At 44.8% G+C, this 16,154-nt stretch overlaps 1 protein-coding gene across 1 annotated transcript in view; it reads right to left on the bottom strand.

Moving 5' to 3' along the window:
- Positions 1-531: 531 nt before the first annotated feature.
- The window catches only part of LOC126416867 (dachshund homolog 2-like), an 879,718-nt gene continuing 864,095 nt past the window's right edge, over positions 532-16,154 (bottom strand). Inside the window, exon 11 of the mRNA XM_050084750.1 lies at positions 532-722. Within this exon, the coding sequence (XP_049940707.1) occupies positions 532-722 (191 nt within the window). The remainder of the gene's footprint in view (positions 723-16,154) is intronic.

Genomic DNA, 16,154 nt, shown 5'->3' with positions numbered 1-16,154 from the left:
AGGGGAAGAAGGAGAGAGAAAGGAAAGAGGCAGAGATAGACAGGGGGAGTGGTTGGAGGAGATAGAGAGAAGGGACAGAAGGTGGTGAGGAGGGGGAGGAGGAAATGGAGAGGATGAGGAGCAGATGGACAGAGAGAGACAGAGGGAGGAGGTGGACTTACAAGGAAAGAGAAGCAGATAGAGGCTGAGATGGAGTTAGAGGGGGGGATGAGGTGGACAGAGGGTGAAGGTGCAGATGGAATGAGGGGGGGAGGGGGTAAGTGATGGAATGTGAGATATGGGGAGGAGCAGGTAGAGAGGGGAAAAGAGCAGACAGACGAAGAGAGGGGTAGCAGACGATGGATAGTGAGTAGGGGGAGGAGGAGGTGGAGAGAGAGGGGAAGGAGTATTTGGACAGAGAGAAGGGGGGAGTAGAGGAAATTGGAATAAATTCATATCCAGACACACCCGGCCAACGCCGGGAAATCAGTTAGCAATACAATAAAGGAGTTGACGTAGAAAGTGCGACTATTGAGCAGGGAGCAGAGAGAGTTAGGTGAGAGACTTGCCTGGCTTGGCGGACTGCAGCGACGAGGTGCTGAGCACCCGCAGCGTGTCCGGCGCGGCGCCGCTCGCCTTGAGAGCCTCCTCCAGCTGCGCCCGCCGCTTCATCTCCAGTTCCAGCTGTTCCTGGAGCCGCCGGCGCGCCTTGCGCTCCTTCTTCAGCCGCTTCTGGTACAGCACTGCCGGCAGACACACAAAACACGACACTATTAGCTGCAGTCTCTACACACACTGACGACAAGTGGTCGGCTACCTCCTAATGCCTCTGTTCAGATGGGTCAAAGCACTATGGGACTTAACATCCGAGGTCATCACTACCCTAGACTTAGAACTACTTAAACTTAACTAACCTAAGGACATCACACGCATCCATGCTCGAGGCAGGATTCGAACCTGCGTCCCGCATCTCGTGGTCGTGCGGTAGCGTTCTCGCTTCCCACGCCCGGGTTCCCGGGTTCGATTCCCGGCGGGGTCAGGGATTTTCTCTGCCTCGTGATGACTGGGTGTTGTGTGCTGTCCTTAGGTTAGTTAGGTTTAAGTAGTTCTAAGTTCTAGGGGACTTATGACCACAGCAGTTGAGTCCCATAGTGCTCAGAGCCATTTGAACCATTTTTTCGAACCTGCGACCGTAGCAGCAGCGCGATTCCGGACTGAAGCGCCTAGAACCGCTCGGCCACAACGGCCGGCTAATGCCTCTCTACATGCAGCGCTATAAAAAAATATGTTTTGACAGGATTCACAGGCGATGATTTAAGGGTCAATGTATTCTGCAATGTACTCTGCAACATGATATTCGCTCAACGGCCTTACAATAAAACATTGTTCTTTCCTCAAGACTAGGAGAGAGAATAATTTTAAAATCTTAACAGGTTAATGGAACATCAAGAAAATATACGAAAAAAAGTTTGCGATGTAGCATGGTCCACTGCAGATGGATTAACTGTAGACCTTGCTAGCCGCTGATAATTTTATTGTACGAAACAGATTTTCCTTTGGTCTGTAATCTTCATCACGTGTACAGTTTACAATGCGTCGATTTCGATTTACTCTAGCACCCACCCCAGTTCACAAAGCACAGGCATGTTCCAGGAATCCAGGAATCGGCGAAGAAAGGATAACATGGAAAACACTGCCAAGAAGACGAGACCGTATGTTAGAACATGTGTTAAGGCATCGGGTAATAACTTCCATGGTACGAGAGGGACCTGTAGGAGGTAAAAACTTAAGGGAAAGACAGGAATTGGAATACATCCAACAAATAATTGAGGACATAGGGTGAAAGACCACTCTGAGTTGAAGAAGATGTCACAGAAGAGGGATTCGAGGTGGGCCGCATCTAAGAAACCAGAAGACCGACGACTGGAGAAAACTTCCGAATGCTTACAAGAATCTAGAAAGCTCGGTACAGTCAAATACTTAGGCAAAACTGCCTATGAGCAGAGTATTTGAGCTAGATACCTGGGGATGGAGTTACACGGCATCAAGATTAATTACGTTATAAAGCGACCAACGCAGTACAGAATACAGCAGAAAAAAGACTGTAAAATAAAAAAGATGTATGTGTATCGAAATTTCTTCTTTTATTTGACAACCTCTCTTCATCCTTAAACAGTTGTTATGCAGCCAGGGGACCAGTTTCCTTACGAATCCTTTCGCCTATTCATGCCACCGTATAATTGCACGAAATGTTAATAGAACAATAATTTAACGGTAGTGGTAAATGCGAGAAAGAACGTGCACAGAATTAGTGGGGAACAGATTCGGCATTATTCTTCAGTACCTAATTCAGCGTAACAACTATTCCCAAGCAAATGGACAGGCCTGAAATGGAAAATTACCTCTTACCTAAAGTAACTATATTGGTAAACACTCTTTAAAATGGAACGTAACCGCAAATTTAGCGTTCTGTTGACAGCTTCGTAATAACAGTCGGAACACTGCCTTAACTGAAGATGGATAGGAGACAAATTGCTAGTTGCGTATCAAATGTTATCACTGCGGTATTTACCGTACTCTACCTGTCGTTTCATGTTTTGAGTTCCGTCCGCTCTTCTTTTGTACGAGTCTATTGCCAAACCAAAACGCCAGCTTACTCGGCACACAGTATCTCGTTGATACGGTTAATTTTCTTCTCTTACGGTTAATGCTTGTCAAAGACCAGATTACCGCCTCAGTAACTACACACAGGCCGCCTCGTCCCATAAATATACCTCACGGAAGAGAAAGTCGTGTATCGCGTCCGTTTCCTTGCAGTTGTTTATCTCAGATGAGGTAAACGCGGTTACGATCGCACTTGATGGAAATGCCGAAGTTTTATTTGAAACTGAATTGCTGCGAGGGACATTTGCATACTAACTGCTGGAAATTAGAGCCGTAAGCGAAATGTTCGATCGTTAAAAGAGAAACTAGTGTAGATAAACATTGCAGGTCGTCAGAAATACGGCTCCGCTGCCGTTCGAATAGCAGACACAAGAAATAAATAACTTCCATGTTCGACCATAACATTAAATATTTGCCGAATTGCAGCATAGTATGCAAATCAGAATCATCTATTCCCAGTTCCTCTGTTGTTCTAAATTTCTAGGTAATAAAATCACTGCGAGCATACGTCATGCATAAAATAAGATTTCGCTAAGCAGTATCAGTAACCAGTGCTGCACAGGTGAAGAGCATATAACATAGTTTACATTTCTTTCTGTAAACACACCCTTCTGGTGCAGGAGAGAGAAGAAGGTGGGGGAGCGGAGAGGGCAGGATGACGAATGCCGGAGGAGCGAAAGAAGGAGAAGAAGAAAAAAGAGGAAGGGGTGGAAGAAGATAAGGTACAACGGAGAAAATATTGCTGTGTTTGTGTGAACTATTAGAAGGATTCTGAATGGAAATTACCGACGTCGTGAATACTATATTTCATTTTTTTCTGTTTTATTTATTGCTTTTTTACAGATCTGTTGTCTACATTTTTAAGTAAGGGTCACAGAATTTACAATTTTCATGTGCTAACATAAATTAAGTACTTACCTTACTTAAAACCTTCCGTTTCCATTAATGATTTTTCTTTGCAACTCATTATTATTGCTTCCATTTTTATTGCTGAAACCTATATTTGTTAGGAACAAGGAACAATTTATGTTAGCACATGAAAATTGTAAATTCTGTGACCCTTATTTAAAAATGTAGACAACAGATCTGTAAAAAAGCAATAAATAAAACAGAAAAAATGAAATGTAGTATTCATGACGTCGGATCGTGCAGCCACCGTCGGTCCTTGTTGTTACAAAGGTAAGTGTCAATATCTACTGCACAAGTGTCACATGATTCTAGGAGTGGGCTATTAATGCGGATGTTGACATCAGCGATTTGAGCCAGAACCCGCAGTTACACCGTGCTTCTAGGCACAATAACCTGTCACGGCCTGTACACTAGGTGATTTGGTCAAGAAATCTGTCGCTAAATGATTTGTATCACTGCTTGGGTCAGTTTCGCCACCTTTCTATGAGGTGTCTGTCATGTTAATCGTTGTATTGTAGAAAAATGTAGGAAGTTAAGTCGAATTATAAGACAAAGAGCCTGAAACAAAATCACTTGTAACTCAAATAATGTCGGTTAATATAGCGACCATCACAATCAGCACACCAAGTACCAAAATCAAGATGTCCTATGGCGCGCAGTCGTCAAACCTGCTTATTCAAGAAAGTGTCTCATTACAATGCGCGGCAGGAGATGGCCCAGCCACGGTACTTCGTAACGAAACCGATAGTATGTTGGTAAAATGAAAGTGTGACTGTAGGGTAAAACAAGCAAAAATTTCCTGTGAAACCAAATCCTTCATTAGAGCAAGCTGATATTTCAGTTTTGCAAAATGTAACAGGGGCGAAAAGATTTTACTTTAGATTACCTTAGCTACTTCTTTCATGGAGGGAACTGATCTAAGAAAGGCAATGTGAGAGAATGAGCGAAACGGCTATGGTTAATTAAGTATATACTATTATCTATTTGCTGTGACATCGCTTCAGCGCACAGCAGAAAACATCTAGCAACATTTAAGCTACGTGTAAATCGAGTGGTCACATTTCCTGCATCTATTAAGATAGGCAACCCAACTTTACCCAGTTGCCTACCTTCAGGTGCAGGAAATATTATCCGGACAAGTTTTATTTTGACTAAACTGTACAAAGTAGCTAGCAATACGCATAAACTTATAAGTAAGCTTGCGTTATTTACTTTTCTCTAAGGTAGCAACCATTTATACTTACCGCTAAATAATACGCTACTTTTTGCCTGGGGTCAGAGATTTGCGAGAGGCTATTTTTTTGAGCTTGTCTCTGGCAGGAATGAAAATCCGTGTAGTTGAGTTATTCATGTGGCTAAACGGATGCTCATTAAGATGTCGTAATGAGGACAAGGGGTAGTATATATCTCTCGGTCCGGTGTTTTGTTAACGTTGTGCGAATGTACTGCTCCGAAAAATATTTGCCAGGCGGCGCGCAAATTGGTCGCATGTGCAGCGTAGCACCTCTCTCCGGACGGACGAGCAGATTGGCGGCAGTGTGTTGGAAATCCGTGTTACATAAACATGCTAGATATCCGATCACTTGTTTGCAGTTAATTTACATACAGATTTAAAACGTCCTGTTGTTCCAGCGCAACTGGTCCCCGCATAAACGTGTCAAACACTGGGTAGATAAACAGTGCAATTTTGTGCCATCGACAAGAACACCGCACTTCTAATGGCACATTGGTCTGAGGCAGCACATTCAGACTTCACGAATACCGACTCGCCAAAAGAAAGTTATTTCTGGCAACAGAACAGTTGGTGAATATCAAAAATTTAATGAGTCCCTTGCCTCTTAAGATGAAAGAAAAAAACGAAAAGTGGCACTGAATAGTTGTAGATTTTAGACTTTTCTCACACACATATCGCGGTAGTCACAAAGGCTATTCTTGGCAAAACCGAGATAGTGAAATCAGTGAAAAACTTAATAGTAAAGCTATTCTACTGTCTTTTCAGTACAGTCTTTACTTCACCAATCTACATTACGAAGAGAAAGCTTTATCACGGGAACTTCAAATGCTATCCATTTATGCGGAAATAAATTTCGTGTTTTGTCCCAGGCTTGTAGTGAGTACACGTGTTCGTGATATGCATACTGTTTAAGAAGTGATTTCTTGTCTCACACAGCTAAGCCCAATAGGGAAGGTAAGTTCAGTTCCCTTAGACAGCAGACTGATTAGGGAGGGAGCTAATTACAGCTGAAGTGGAGTTGTTAGATCCATATGTGTGCCAAGTTCTGGTGATGAAAGCGAAGGCATTCTTTGGATTTTAATTAGCAAAACAAGATGACGGTAAGAGATACTTCTGATGATCTTTTACGCCGGCACATAGCGTAACTTCTCTTCCATCTCCCTCTAACGATTAGAGTAATTGAGTAGAAGAAAACAAAAAGGCTGAGTGCTCCAACGCATAGTTAAGTCGAGTAGATGAGTCTGTGTGCCTGTTATTAATTCTTTATTAGTACAGTAGCTAATTAAATGCAGTGGTACACAGCGTGTCAAATGTTTTGCTAATACCCCGTTAAGTTAAACTAAATTCGTTTGACCCGGTCCTAGAAACACTCGCAATTCGCATTCTGCTGTCTGACAGTTTGTTTTTGAAACGTAAATCAGAGCCTCGTTGATAGGAAAAAGAGTAGATAGGGTCACCTTATAAATAAATGAAAAGTGCCAGTTTGCTCTTGTTCTACAGTATTACTATTATTGTGTTAACCGGTTCTCGGCTTATAAGGCCATCTGCAGACATTTACTGACTATTGTCGTCTTATAAACTTATTCTTTCTCTTGATTTCGCTCTTCTGTGATTATGATTTGGTTTTTGCAGATATAAATTAAACACCTGTGAATAAGTAGTGGGAATTGGAAATTGGCGCCAGCACTGCAACCCATTGCCTTAATCATTAGGCTGTCTGAGTATCCAGACCTGACTCAGTCTTTCAGTGTCACTGATGTTTCCACCTACGTTTTCCGACCCCGTTTGCCAGCAGTTCTCCTACAGGTTATATAGCACCCAGCGGGGGGGGGGGGGGGGGGGGGGGGGGTGGAGGCCTGCACTGCTGCCACATGCGATATGTATGAAATGAATCGAATGCTCTGTAATTAAATGAATGGTGGGAATTAAACCCACTGTAATTAAATGAATGGTGGGAGTCAAATAAATGAAGTGAAATGACACGAAATGGTGGATTTAACTCATTGATACGGAATGATAAGCCTCAGATGTCTACTAACTCCACTGACCCCTCCTCACGCCCCACCACACTTGTGTGCTTGCCAAACACCATGTGTAATAATTTCTGGTAGTAAACGTAACGTAAACACTACTCAATGATGGGCGAGTGCTGCCTATAAGGCAGTACTAGGAGCGACCTATGATCGTGGGACAGATAATCCAGTCGTTATTACCAGTAGATGTAGCCTAACGATACCGCTTCTTCTTTATAGAAGTAGCTCCTCATTTGGCCTTACGAGACTGAGTGGACCGCGTTCCAGACCTCCCTGCACCAGAAAAACTCTGAGAAGGTACCCGGAATCGAACCCTACTCCTGCACCGAAGGCGGCAATGCTAAGCCTCCTTTCGTGGAAGGTGATAACCTAATGTTTGAGGCAACTCATCGATATAAACAGGGAAACAGTATTCGAATCCCAGTCTGGCACAAATATTCAATTGCTATCGCAGATCCATGAGAAGTTAACGTGAAAGATTTTTACTTTCGTAGCATCTTCATTCAGTTCATAACATCGATCAATTTAGAGCGTTTATCTCACATAATTACCTACCTGACTCCGTAGTCGAGGTCACTAACGCACGCCTGTGCTGTTAAAATATGCTCACTGTTTTTATATACTTGAATTTATCATATTTCGTGACAGTACTCACTTTTCCGTGGATGTTTGTAAGATAATATTTGACCTTTTTTGTGTTGGCTTCAGTCGTCTAGTGGAAGTATGATTCCATAATGCTGTTTCGTCGGCTGCGGAAATGTCCTGGTTCAATGCGTTTGCCTCATTTTTGGTGCTTCAAATACCATTTTTCCGAATGTGCTTCCTTCTTGATGTTTATGTAAAAAGAGTAGTAGAGTAACTCATTTTTGCTGGTCACTTGCAAATTATTATAACGGGGACCTGTACATTGTCCCACCCTCACACACCGAGTGTTCACTGCCGACTGACTACGGTCAAAGACGGCTCCAGCGTCAAAGACATTTCACACAACACACAAGCTTCCACTTGTAACCAGTCTCTTTGATATTATTCGTCACATCTGCTAATATTAATCAATATGCTGCCACTCTCGAACATATAAGCAAATTAACGTAAAATTAGGCGAATTACAATTCACAAAAAATATTCTGACAAAAATATATCAAAACATTTACAACCTCCCTCATTAGATTTGGTATCGACAAATCCGGTAGAAAATAACACATCTCCAAGATCCATTACACTGTGACACTCGAGTCCGAAGTACGTCACTTCGAATCCTGGTGGTGGAAATTTTTCAAAAAAAATGGTTCAAATGGCTCTGAGCACTATGGGACTTAACATCTATGGTCATCAGTCCCCTAGAACTTAGAACTATTTAAACCTGACTAACCTAAGGACATCACACAACACCCAGTCATCACGAGGCAGAGAAAATCCCCGACCCCGCCGGGAATCGAACCCGGGACCCCGGGCGTGGGAAGCGAGAACGCTACCGCACGACCACGAGCTGCGGACGAAATTTTTCACTTCCAGTATTTAGCTAGTAAGGAGAGGAGGGGTGGTGGTGTAAAGTTCCTGATAAACGTTATGTGTTATTCTCTGCGGTTGACACTGTTGATGATGAATGATCTGTCGCATGGGGATGTTAAACGTGGTGCTATTGGATAGGAGCAGGCTATGTGCCGGCACCTGTTTTTACCCTCTCCCTTCATCCGTAAGTACAGGAACCCGATACTACAGTGTACACGCATGCATTACAGTCATCCACACGACAAGGATGCACACTTGACGCTTCTTAACGGGTCAGAGGAAGGCGAGGCCAACCCACCCACATCAGGCCACTGCCGTAATTGGCGATGCAGAATTTCTGACTCTTCCACCCTCTGCGCTCATTTCCTGAGTATGTGACTACTTTTGAACCAGCTGTCTGTGTCAGGACGTGAGTGTTTCTCTGCTGCATCAGTGAGTATTGCTCATCAGTGTGGGATCCGTATCAGATCGGGTTGACGGAGGAGATAGAGAAGATCCAAAGAGGAGCGGCGCGTTTCGTCACAGGGTTATTGGGTAACCGTGATAGCGTTACGAAGATGTTTAGCAAACTCAAGTGGCAGACTCTGCAAGAGAGGCGCTCTGCATCGCGGTGTAGCTTGCTCGCCAGGTTTCGAGAGGGTGCGTTTCTGGATGAGGTATCGAATATATTGCTTCCCCCTACTTATACCTCCTGAGGAGATCACGAATGTAAAATTAGAGAGATTAGAGCGCGCACGGAGGCTTTCCGACAGTCGTTCTTCCCGCGAACCATACGCGACTGGAACAGAAAAGGGAGGTAATGACAGTGGCACGTAAAGTGCCCTCCGCCACACACCGTTAGGTGGCTTGCGGAGTATGAATGTAGATGCAGATGTAGAATAACGGCGTGAAATTGTTGCTGAGTTTGCAACACACGTGTCAGCGGTAGCTGACGATATGAGAGGTAGAGGGAAGGAACTGAAGAAGAAGATCAGAGGAAGAAACATTTCTGCGTACATCGCGGCCTAGCCGTGGGGCGTGGGAGGGTGCGTCTGAGAGAGAGGCACAATAGTGCGGGCGGCCGGGGTGCGTGAGGGGGCAGCAGACGGCGACGCACTGGGCAGACGCAGTTGCGTGCCTACCTGCGCTGGACGGCCGGCAGCGGGGAACAATATGATCGCGGCCCCCCCGGGGCTCGGGATGAGCCCCCCTTAAGTTTCACATCGGCAGGGGGCCGCCCTCGGGACAAAGGATGCCGGGTAATATGTTTTGTAATCACCGTGTGCGATAATTACCAATATGCTATCGGCCAATAGGCCGTCGCCGGCCCATCGGGCTGGCCTGCCCGCGCTCAATCACTCAGCCCGCCCTCCGCTAGCCGCCGTGCGCTATTCAGCCCGCACCGCGCGGACGTCGACGCCGCGCCACCCGCTCGTTGCAGTATTTCACGGCCACGCGTCGAAAGCTCCCTAGCTATCCTAGGGGAATGGTTTGGTGTGGAGAGGGGGAGAGGGTGGGGCGGGGGAGGGAGAGAAGTGCTATGTTACAGCACCGCTGGACGGTACCTAGCTACCGCTGGCAATCTGGAGACGTAAACAAGCAATGTTAGACGTAAACACGTAAAGTCGATATCTTTCTGAATCCCAAACCGAAATCTTAGATGTGGTGCCATACCGACCTGCAGCGTAACCCAAGGTCTAAGTCAGGTTGAAAGACGACGGTCTGGGTGAGAGTTAACGAGGTGGTATCGAAAGCTTCAGTTAATCTCCACTGCGCTGATGACAGATCCTTTTCCAGTTATTATGAACACTTTTACAGTTTTTTATGTACCTAAAACACTAGTTCGACAGCGTAAAATGGCTAAAGATGTAATTCTTCATGCTTTCCCGGCGATCTCTTGACATTTTGGATATTCGGGAATCCAGCCGGATTTTCGCGTCGTTCTCGCACGATATTTCAACAGCGTGCCTCGCTATCTTCTTCAGGTGCTGCCTGAGACTCGTCCTTGGGTCGATCGAGTCCAGTACTCGATCGACCCAAGGACGAGTCTCAGGCAGCACCTGAAGAAGATAGCGAGGCACGCTGTTGAAATATCGTGCGAGAACGACGCGAACATCCGGCTGGATTCCCGAATATCCAAGATGGCTAAAGATGTTTGAAATACTCAGGATAATTCGTAAAAATCGGCAGGATAAAAAGTTCAAAAATGGTTCAAATGGCTCTGAGCACTGTGGGACTTAACATCTCTGGTCATCAGTCCCCTAGAATTTAGAACTACTTAAACCTAACTAACCTAAGGACATCACACACATCCATGCCCGAGGCAGGATTCGAACCTGCGACCGTAGCGGTCGCGCGGTTCCAAACTGAAGCGCCTAGAACCGGTCGGCCACCAGCGACCGGTGGTAAGAAGTTATAACTACACTTACAGACTGCAATATGAGGCGGAAACGGACTACGCAACTTAAAAAAAAGAAGGCGAGGAAGGATTCTTTACCTTAACTTCCAGGCAACAACGTTTTCGTTTTGGCATTCGTATGAATCAACATATATTTTGTCACACGTACATCGGTGGACATACACGTCAAGACGTCACGTATAATGTGAAATAGTTTGTTTAGTTCGTTTGTAAGCATTTCGATAACACATACGGTTGACCATGTTACGAGGTCTTATGAACCGCGTATCTTACCCGCCTCAACATCATTTTTCAGCAACTTGCATAGAAGTGACCCTCGCCGCCAGTACTCAAACTCTACAACTAACAGCAGCCTTCTGATTTCATCTTGACTTCTGCCCAAGTCAGTAAGCCAGACTGTAGAAATGTAACGATGTTAAAGAGAGCTCAGAATTTTTATTACAAAAGTTACAAAAATTTAAATGTTATTTTCTTTAGCTATTATAACTGACAGCAGGAGGACGAAAAAGTGTAAAAGAAAAGTAAACAGATAACAACGAACTTCAACTATAATATATTTCTAAGGAAACGAAAACGTCTATACTTTGTACGCAACACACTACAAAAAGTGAAATCTGTTCAGTTCGTCACTTTTTCATTCCACACTTTTCTTTCGGATAAGTGTTTGTTTTTCTTTCATTTCCTTTCAGTTTGCGGTATGGGACTAGGGCAGTGTAAGAGTCTGTATTCTCATCAACTTAGTCACAAAATTGTTGTTACTGTCATGGTCAGCCGATTCAAACGAAGAGTTAATGCGAGAATTAAAATTCTCGCACACATTTGTGGCTCTAGGAAGTGCACAGGATCCGCCTGCCCAAAGAGATGTAGGCAGATGCTTAGAACTTGAAGAAAGAAGAACGTACAGCGCCGGCGGGAATCACGGTCTTCACCTTTAAGTAACCTCTGGATCCATCACTCAGCCGGTACGGACCAGCGCAGTCGACTGGTAGTGACGGGTGTAACGAGCTGCAACACGGTACGCATCTGTTGTGGATGCGGCAGAAGAGCTTACAGAAAGACGTCGATGGGAGTGCTTGTGCTGCGGCCCGCCCACACAACGAGGTGGGGGCGGGAGGGCAGCCCCTGGCGCCGGTAGCGTCTCCATCTGGGCGGGCGTCCCTGCCGCTTCGGAAACAACGGCACAATTTCACGCGGCCGCGAGCACCGCATTGTGTCGGGTTTTTCTGCGCCGCCCGCGCTGACCGTGTAACGCGCCGCTCCGCCAGGACCACACACGCTCAGCGGGGTACCACCACCTCCCCCTCCCACCCCCGCTCCGCCCCCACCTCTCCGTGCCTCTCCTCATAGCTTTGCACACCAAAGGCACGGTGCTCCCGGGAGGGATAACCATTTGTCTGCGGCGTCTTTCCAAATACATAGCAGGCGAAAAACCACCTTTTTTCACAAGTACGTCATCACTCATTCCCCACTGCCACCCCACCTCCGTTCTGCAAGCTGGACCTAAAATGTTCGACGATTATCATCATAAAACTATTGCAACAGAACACACCAAAAACACAAATTCATTTACTTTCAAAGTAATCTCCATTGCCCACAATACTTGTTTACAAAGCTGATACAACAACTTTTTTTAATCGAGGGAAGCGCTGATGTCGCTTAACTTCGGATGTCCCTTGCATTATAAAAAAATCGTGGTCTGTAACTGTAAACACTGCCTTGCCTTCTTCGTATCAAACGCACCCTCATTCCCTGTCATGATGGTTTGCAGAAAAAAAAGAAAAGAAAATTACCCTCCGATTCTGAAAAGTATACTACGAGGGCAGTTCAATAAGTAATGCAACACATTTTTTTTCTGAAACAGGGGTTGTTTTATCAGCATTGAAATACACCAGGTTATTCCCCAATTTTTTAGCTACACAACACTATTTTTCAACGTAATCTCCATTCAATGCTACGGCCTTACGCCACCTTGAAATGAGGGCTTGTATGCCTGCACGGTACCATTCCACTGGTCGATGTCGGAGCCAACGTCGTAGTGCATCAATAACTTCTTCATCATCCGCGTAGTGCCTCCCGCGGATTGCGTCCTTCATTGGGCCAAACATATGGAAATCCGACGGTGCGAGATCGGGGCTGTAGGGTGCATGAGGAAGAACAGTCCACTGAAGTTTTGTGAGCTCCTCTCGGGTGCGAAGACTTGTGTGAGGTCTTGCGTTGTCATGAAGAAGGAGAAGTTCGTTAAGACTTTTGTACCTACGAACACGCTGAAGTCGTTTCTTCAATTTCTGAAGAGTAGCACAATACACTTCAGAGTTGATCGTTTGACCATGGGGAAGGATGATGATGATGATTAGTGTTTTAGGGCGCACAACAGATGGGGAAGGACATCGAACAGAATAACCCCTTCAGCGTCCCAGAAGACCGTAACCATGACTTTACCGGCTGAGGGTATGGCTTTAAACTTTTTCTTGGTAGGGGAGTGGGTGTGGCGCCACTCCATTGATTGTCGTTTTGTTTCAGGTTAGAAGTGATGAACCCATGTTTCATCGCCTGTAACAATCTTTGACAAGAAATTGTCACCGTCAGCCACATGACGAACAAGCAATTCCGCACAGATGGTTCTCCTTTGCTCTTTATGGTGTTCGGTTAGACAACGAGGGACCCAGCAGAAACAAACCTTTGAATATCCCAACTGGTGAACAATTGTGACAGCACTACCAGCAGAGATGTCAAGTTGAGCACTGAGTTGTTTGATGGTGATCCGTTGATCATCTCGAACGAGTGTGTTCGCACGCTCCGCCATTGCAGGAGTCACAACTGCGCACGGCCGGCCCGCACGCGGAAGATCAGACAGTCTTGCTTAACCTTGCGGCGATGATGACACACGCTTTGCCCAACGACTCACCGTGCTTTTGTCCTCTGCCAGATCACCGTAGACATTCTGCAAGCGCCTATGAATATCTGAGATGCCCTGGTTTTCCGCCAAAAGAAACTCGATCACTGCCCGTTGTTTGCAACGCACATCCGTTTCAGACGCCATTTTAACAGCTCCGTACAGCGCTGCCACCTGTCGGAAGTCAATGAAACTATACAAGACGTTGCGAGAATGTTTGAAAATATTCCACAAGAAATTTCCGGTTTTTTCAACCAAAATTGGCCGAGAAAAAAAATGTGTTGCATTACTTATTGAACTGCCCTCGTATGTAGGGCACATTTCCCTTATAATGATTCTATCGAGAAACTGATGTCTTTTTCCTTGATAACTTTAATCTAGTAACCGAGTCCTCAACTGGAAAAAAGTCTGATGTGTCATATACGGCATCACTGACAGTACTTGTGTCATATGATAGGAATCTCTTATCAACGCACGTAGCTTGTACTAGTGGTAAGTGATATATGCCTCGTTTCTCGATATAGCTTTTCATATGAAAGTCAATGTGATCACTCGCAAAGAAATGATGAAAACATAATAGTTTGCTGCATAAGCAGCAACAAACAAACGCAACAGTATCACAATCACACAGTTTCTTTTTGCTCTGTGAAAACATGTTTTTAACGTTTTTGAATTCCCTTCCATTTTGGAAGCCTTGACTCTTGGATTCCTTTTATGTTCAGAGCCGTTTATTTGTTGTTTAGAGCTACTTATAATTACTCCTAATGTACGGGATGAAATGCATTAATACCCCACTATCGGAATTTGAATTGACATCTGTTTTCCTGAACTACACACACTAGGAATTTTTCCTGATCTCCAAGCATAATCTGCTGACACGTTCTCAGTTCCAGTGCTTGTTGTAATTCTCCAATACTGTCCACTAGATTTCTAACTTCATATTCACTCGTTCTTGAAAATTTGTTAGCAGGTTTCTGTAGGATGGTCCACGCCTATATCCAAGCGTCTGTCAGTTCAAACTTTTCACCATTTCTGTGACACTCAACACTCAGTCACATTAGTGATCATTCGTGCTGTCCTTCTTTGTATTGTCTGAGTATTCCCTGTTAATCCTACTTGGTATGGCCCCACACACTGCAGTATTCTAGGAATGACAGGCGCAAGTTTCTAAGCGATCTCCTTCGTAGAGTGAATTTTCCCCCTATCGCACCGACAAGCCTAATTATGCCAACTAGACGACTGCGCCTATGTGATCATTCCAGATCCACATAAAATGCTGCACTCTGGTATTTGTATGAACTGACTCGTTGATAATGTAGTAATGACCGTATGGCGTTACTGACTGGGAGATTGGTTGGTTGGTTGATTTGGGAAGAAGAGACCAAACAGTTGGGTCCTCGGTCCCATCGGATTAGGGAAGGATGGGGAGGGCAGTCGACCACGCCCTTTCTAAGGAGCCATCCCGGCATTTGCCTGAAGTAGTTTAGGAAAATCACGGAAAATCTAAATCTGGATGGCCGGACTCGGGTCTGAACCGTCGTCCTCCCGAATGCTCGGCTGGGAGACCCATACCGGTTTGCTCGGCCGCCTGCTTCAAGTATCCTTATTGTTGCCACTTCTGTGATTTGCGCGTCGATGATGATGATGACATAAAATGTTTAGGGCAAAACAAACACCCAGTTCCCGAGCGAAAAATATCTCCGACCCGGCCGTGTGTCGAACCCGGGGTCCTGCGATCTAGAGAGAATGACGCTGACCACTTATCTTTCTCTTTTTCTTTCTATCGGTTTTTTCTCTGTGTTTCTATTGTAGTTTTCAGTGGATGTCGCATGACATCTCTCAAATGCCAACAATGAGGACTTCACTCAGTCTTTTGCTATTACAGAGGCTTGCCACACTCCTGACGTGCTCCACTAGACCACGGTAATAAGACACTAATTTTCTACATTTGTAAAGTTCACGATGTTACATTTTTCTGCGCACATGAGATAAAAACATAATTTTTAAAAAAACCTAGAGATTTGTGATCTCGTGAAACACAAAGAAAACTTTATGATTTTTCATAGATGTACGAAAAATTACAGTAACAATTTTTTTTCTTGGTGTAATATTATCATTTAATTCCGGAGACGTTACACCATTTATGTTTAAGGCGCATACAATGCATTTTTAGTTATTTTTTCGCCTGTTCTGGTGATCTCTTGTTTTCCTCTGACTTGGGCATAGGCTAAAAGACGCACTTCTACTTCACTTAAGGAACTTCGGCACACATTCGGGTCGGAATTTTGGTTTTCTTGTTTTACTCACACTGTTTTGCGTGTACTCTGTAATGGGAAACTCTTCACTGGTGATCGAGATGGAAGATGCCATCAAACAGTCCTACCAGCAGAAATCATCACACTTATTGTGTTATCAGTCCGAAGTAGTTCTCAGATCACCAGTGAAGTGTTTCACATTGCATAGTACACACGTAACAAGAAATCCCTAATTCAGAAGCACATGTGTGTAGAATGGAAGTGGTTCTGTTAACCT

The sequence above is a fragment of the Schistocerca serialis genome, chromosome 8 (assembly GCF_023864345.2).
Source record: "Schistocerca serialis cubense isolate TAMUIC-IGC-003099 chromosome 8, iqSchSeri2.2, whole genome shotgun sequence".
In the NCBI taxonomy this organism is placed as follows: Eukaryota; Metazoa; Arthropoda; class Insecta; order Orthoptera; family Acrididae; genus Schistocerca; species Schistocerca serialis.
The sequence above is the reverse complement of the archived record's forward strand: the minus strand, read 5'-3'. Positions and strand labels throughout refer to the sequence as shown.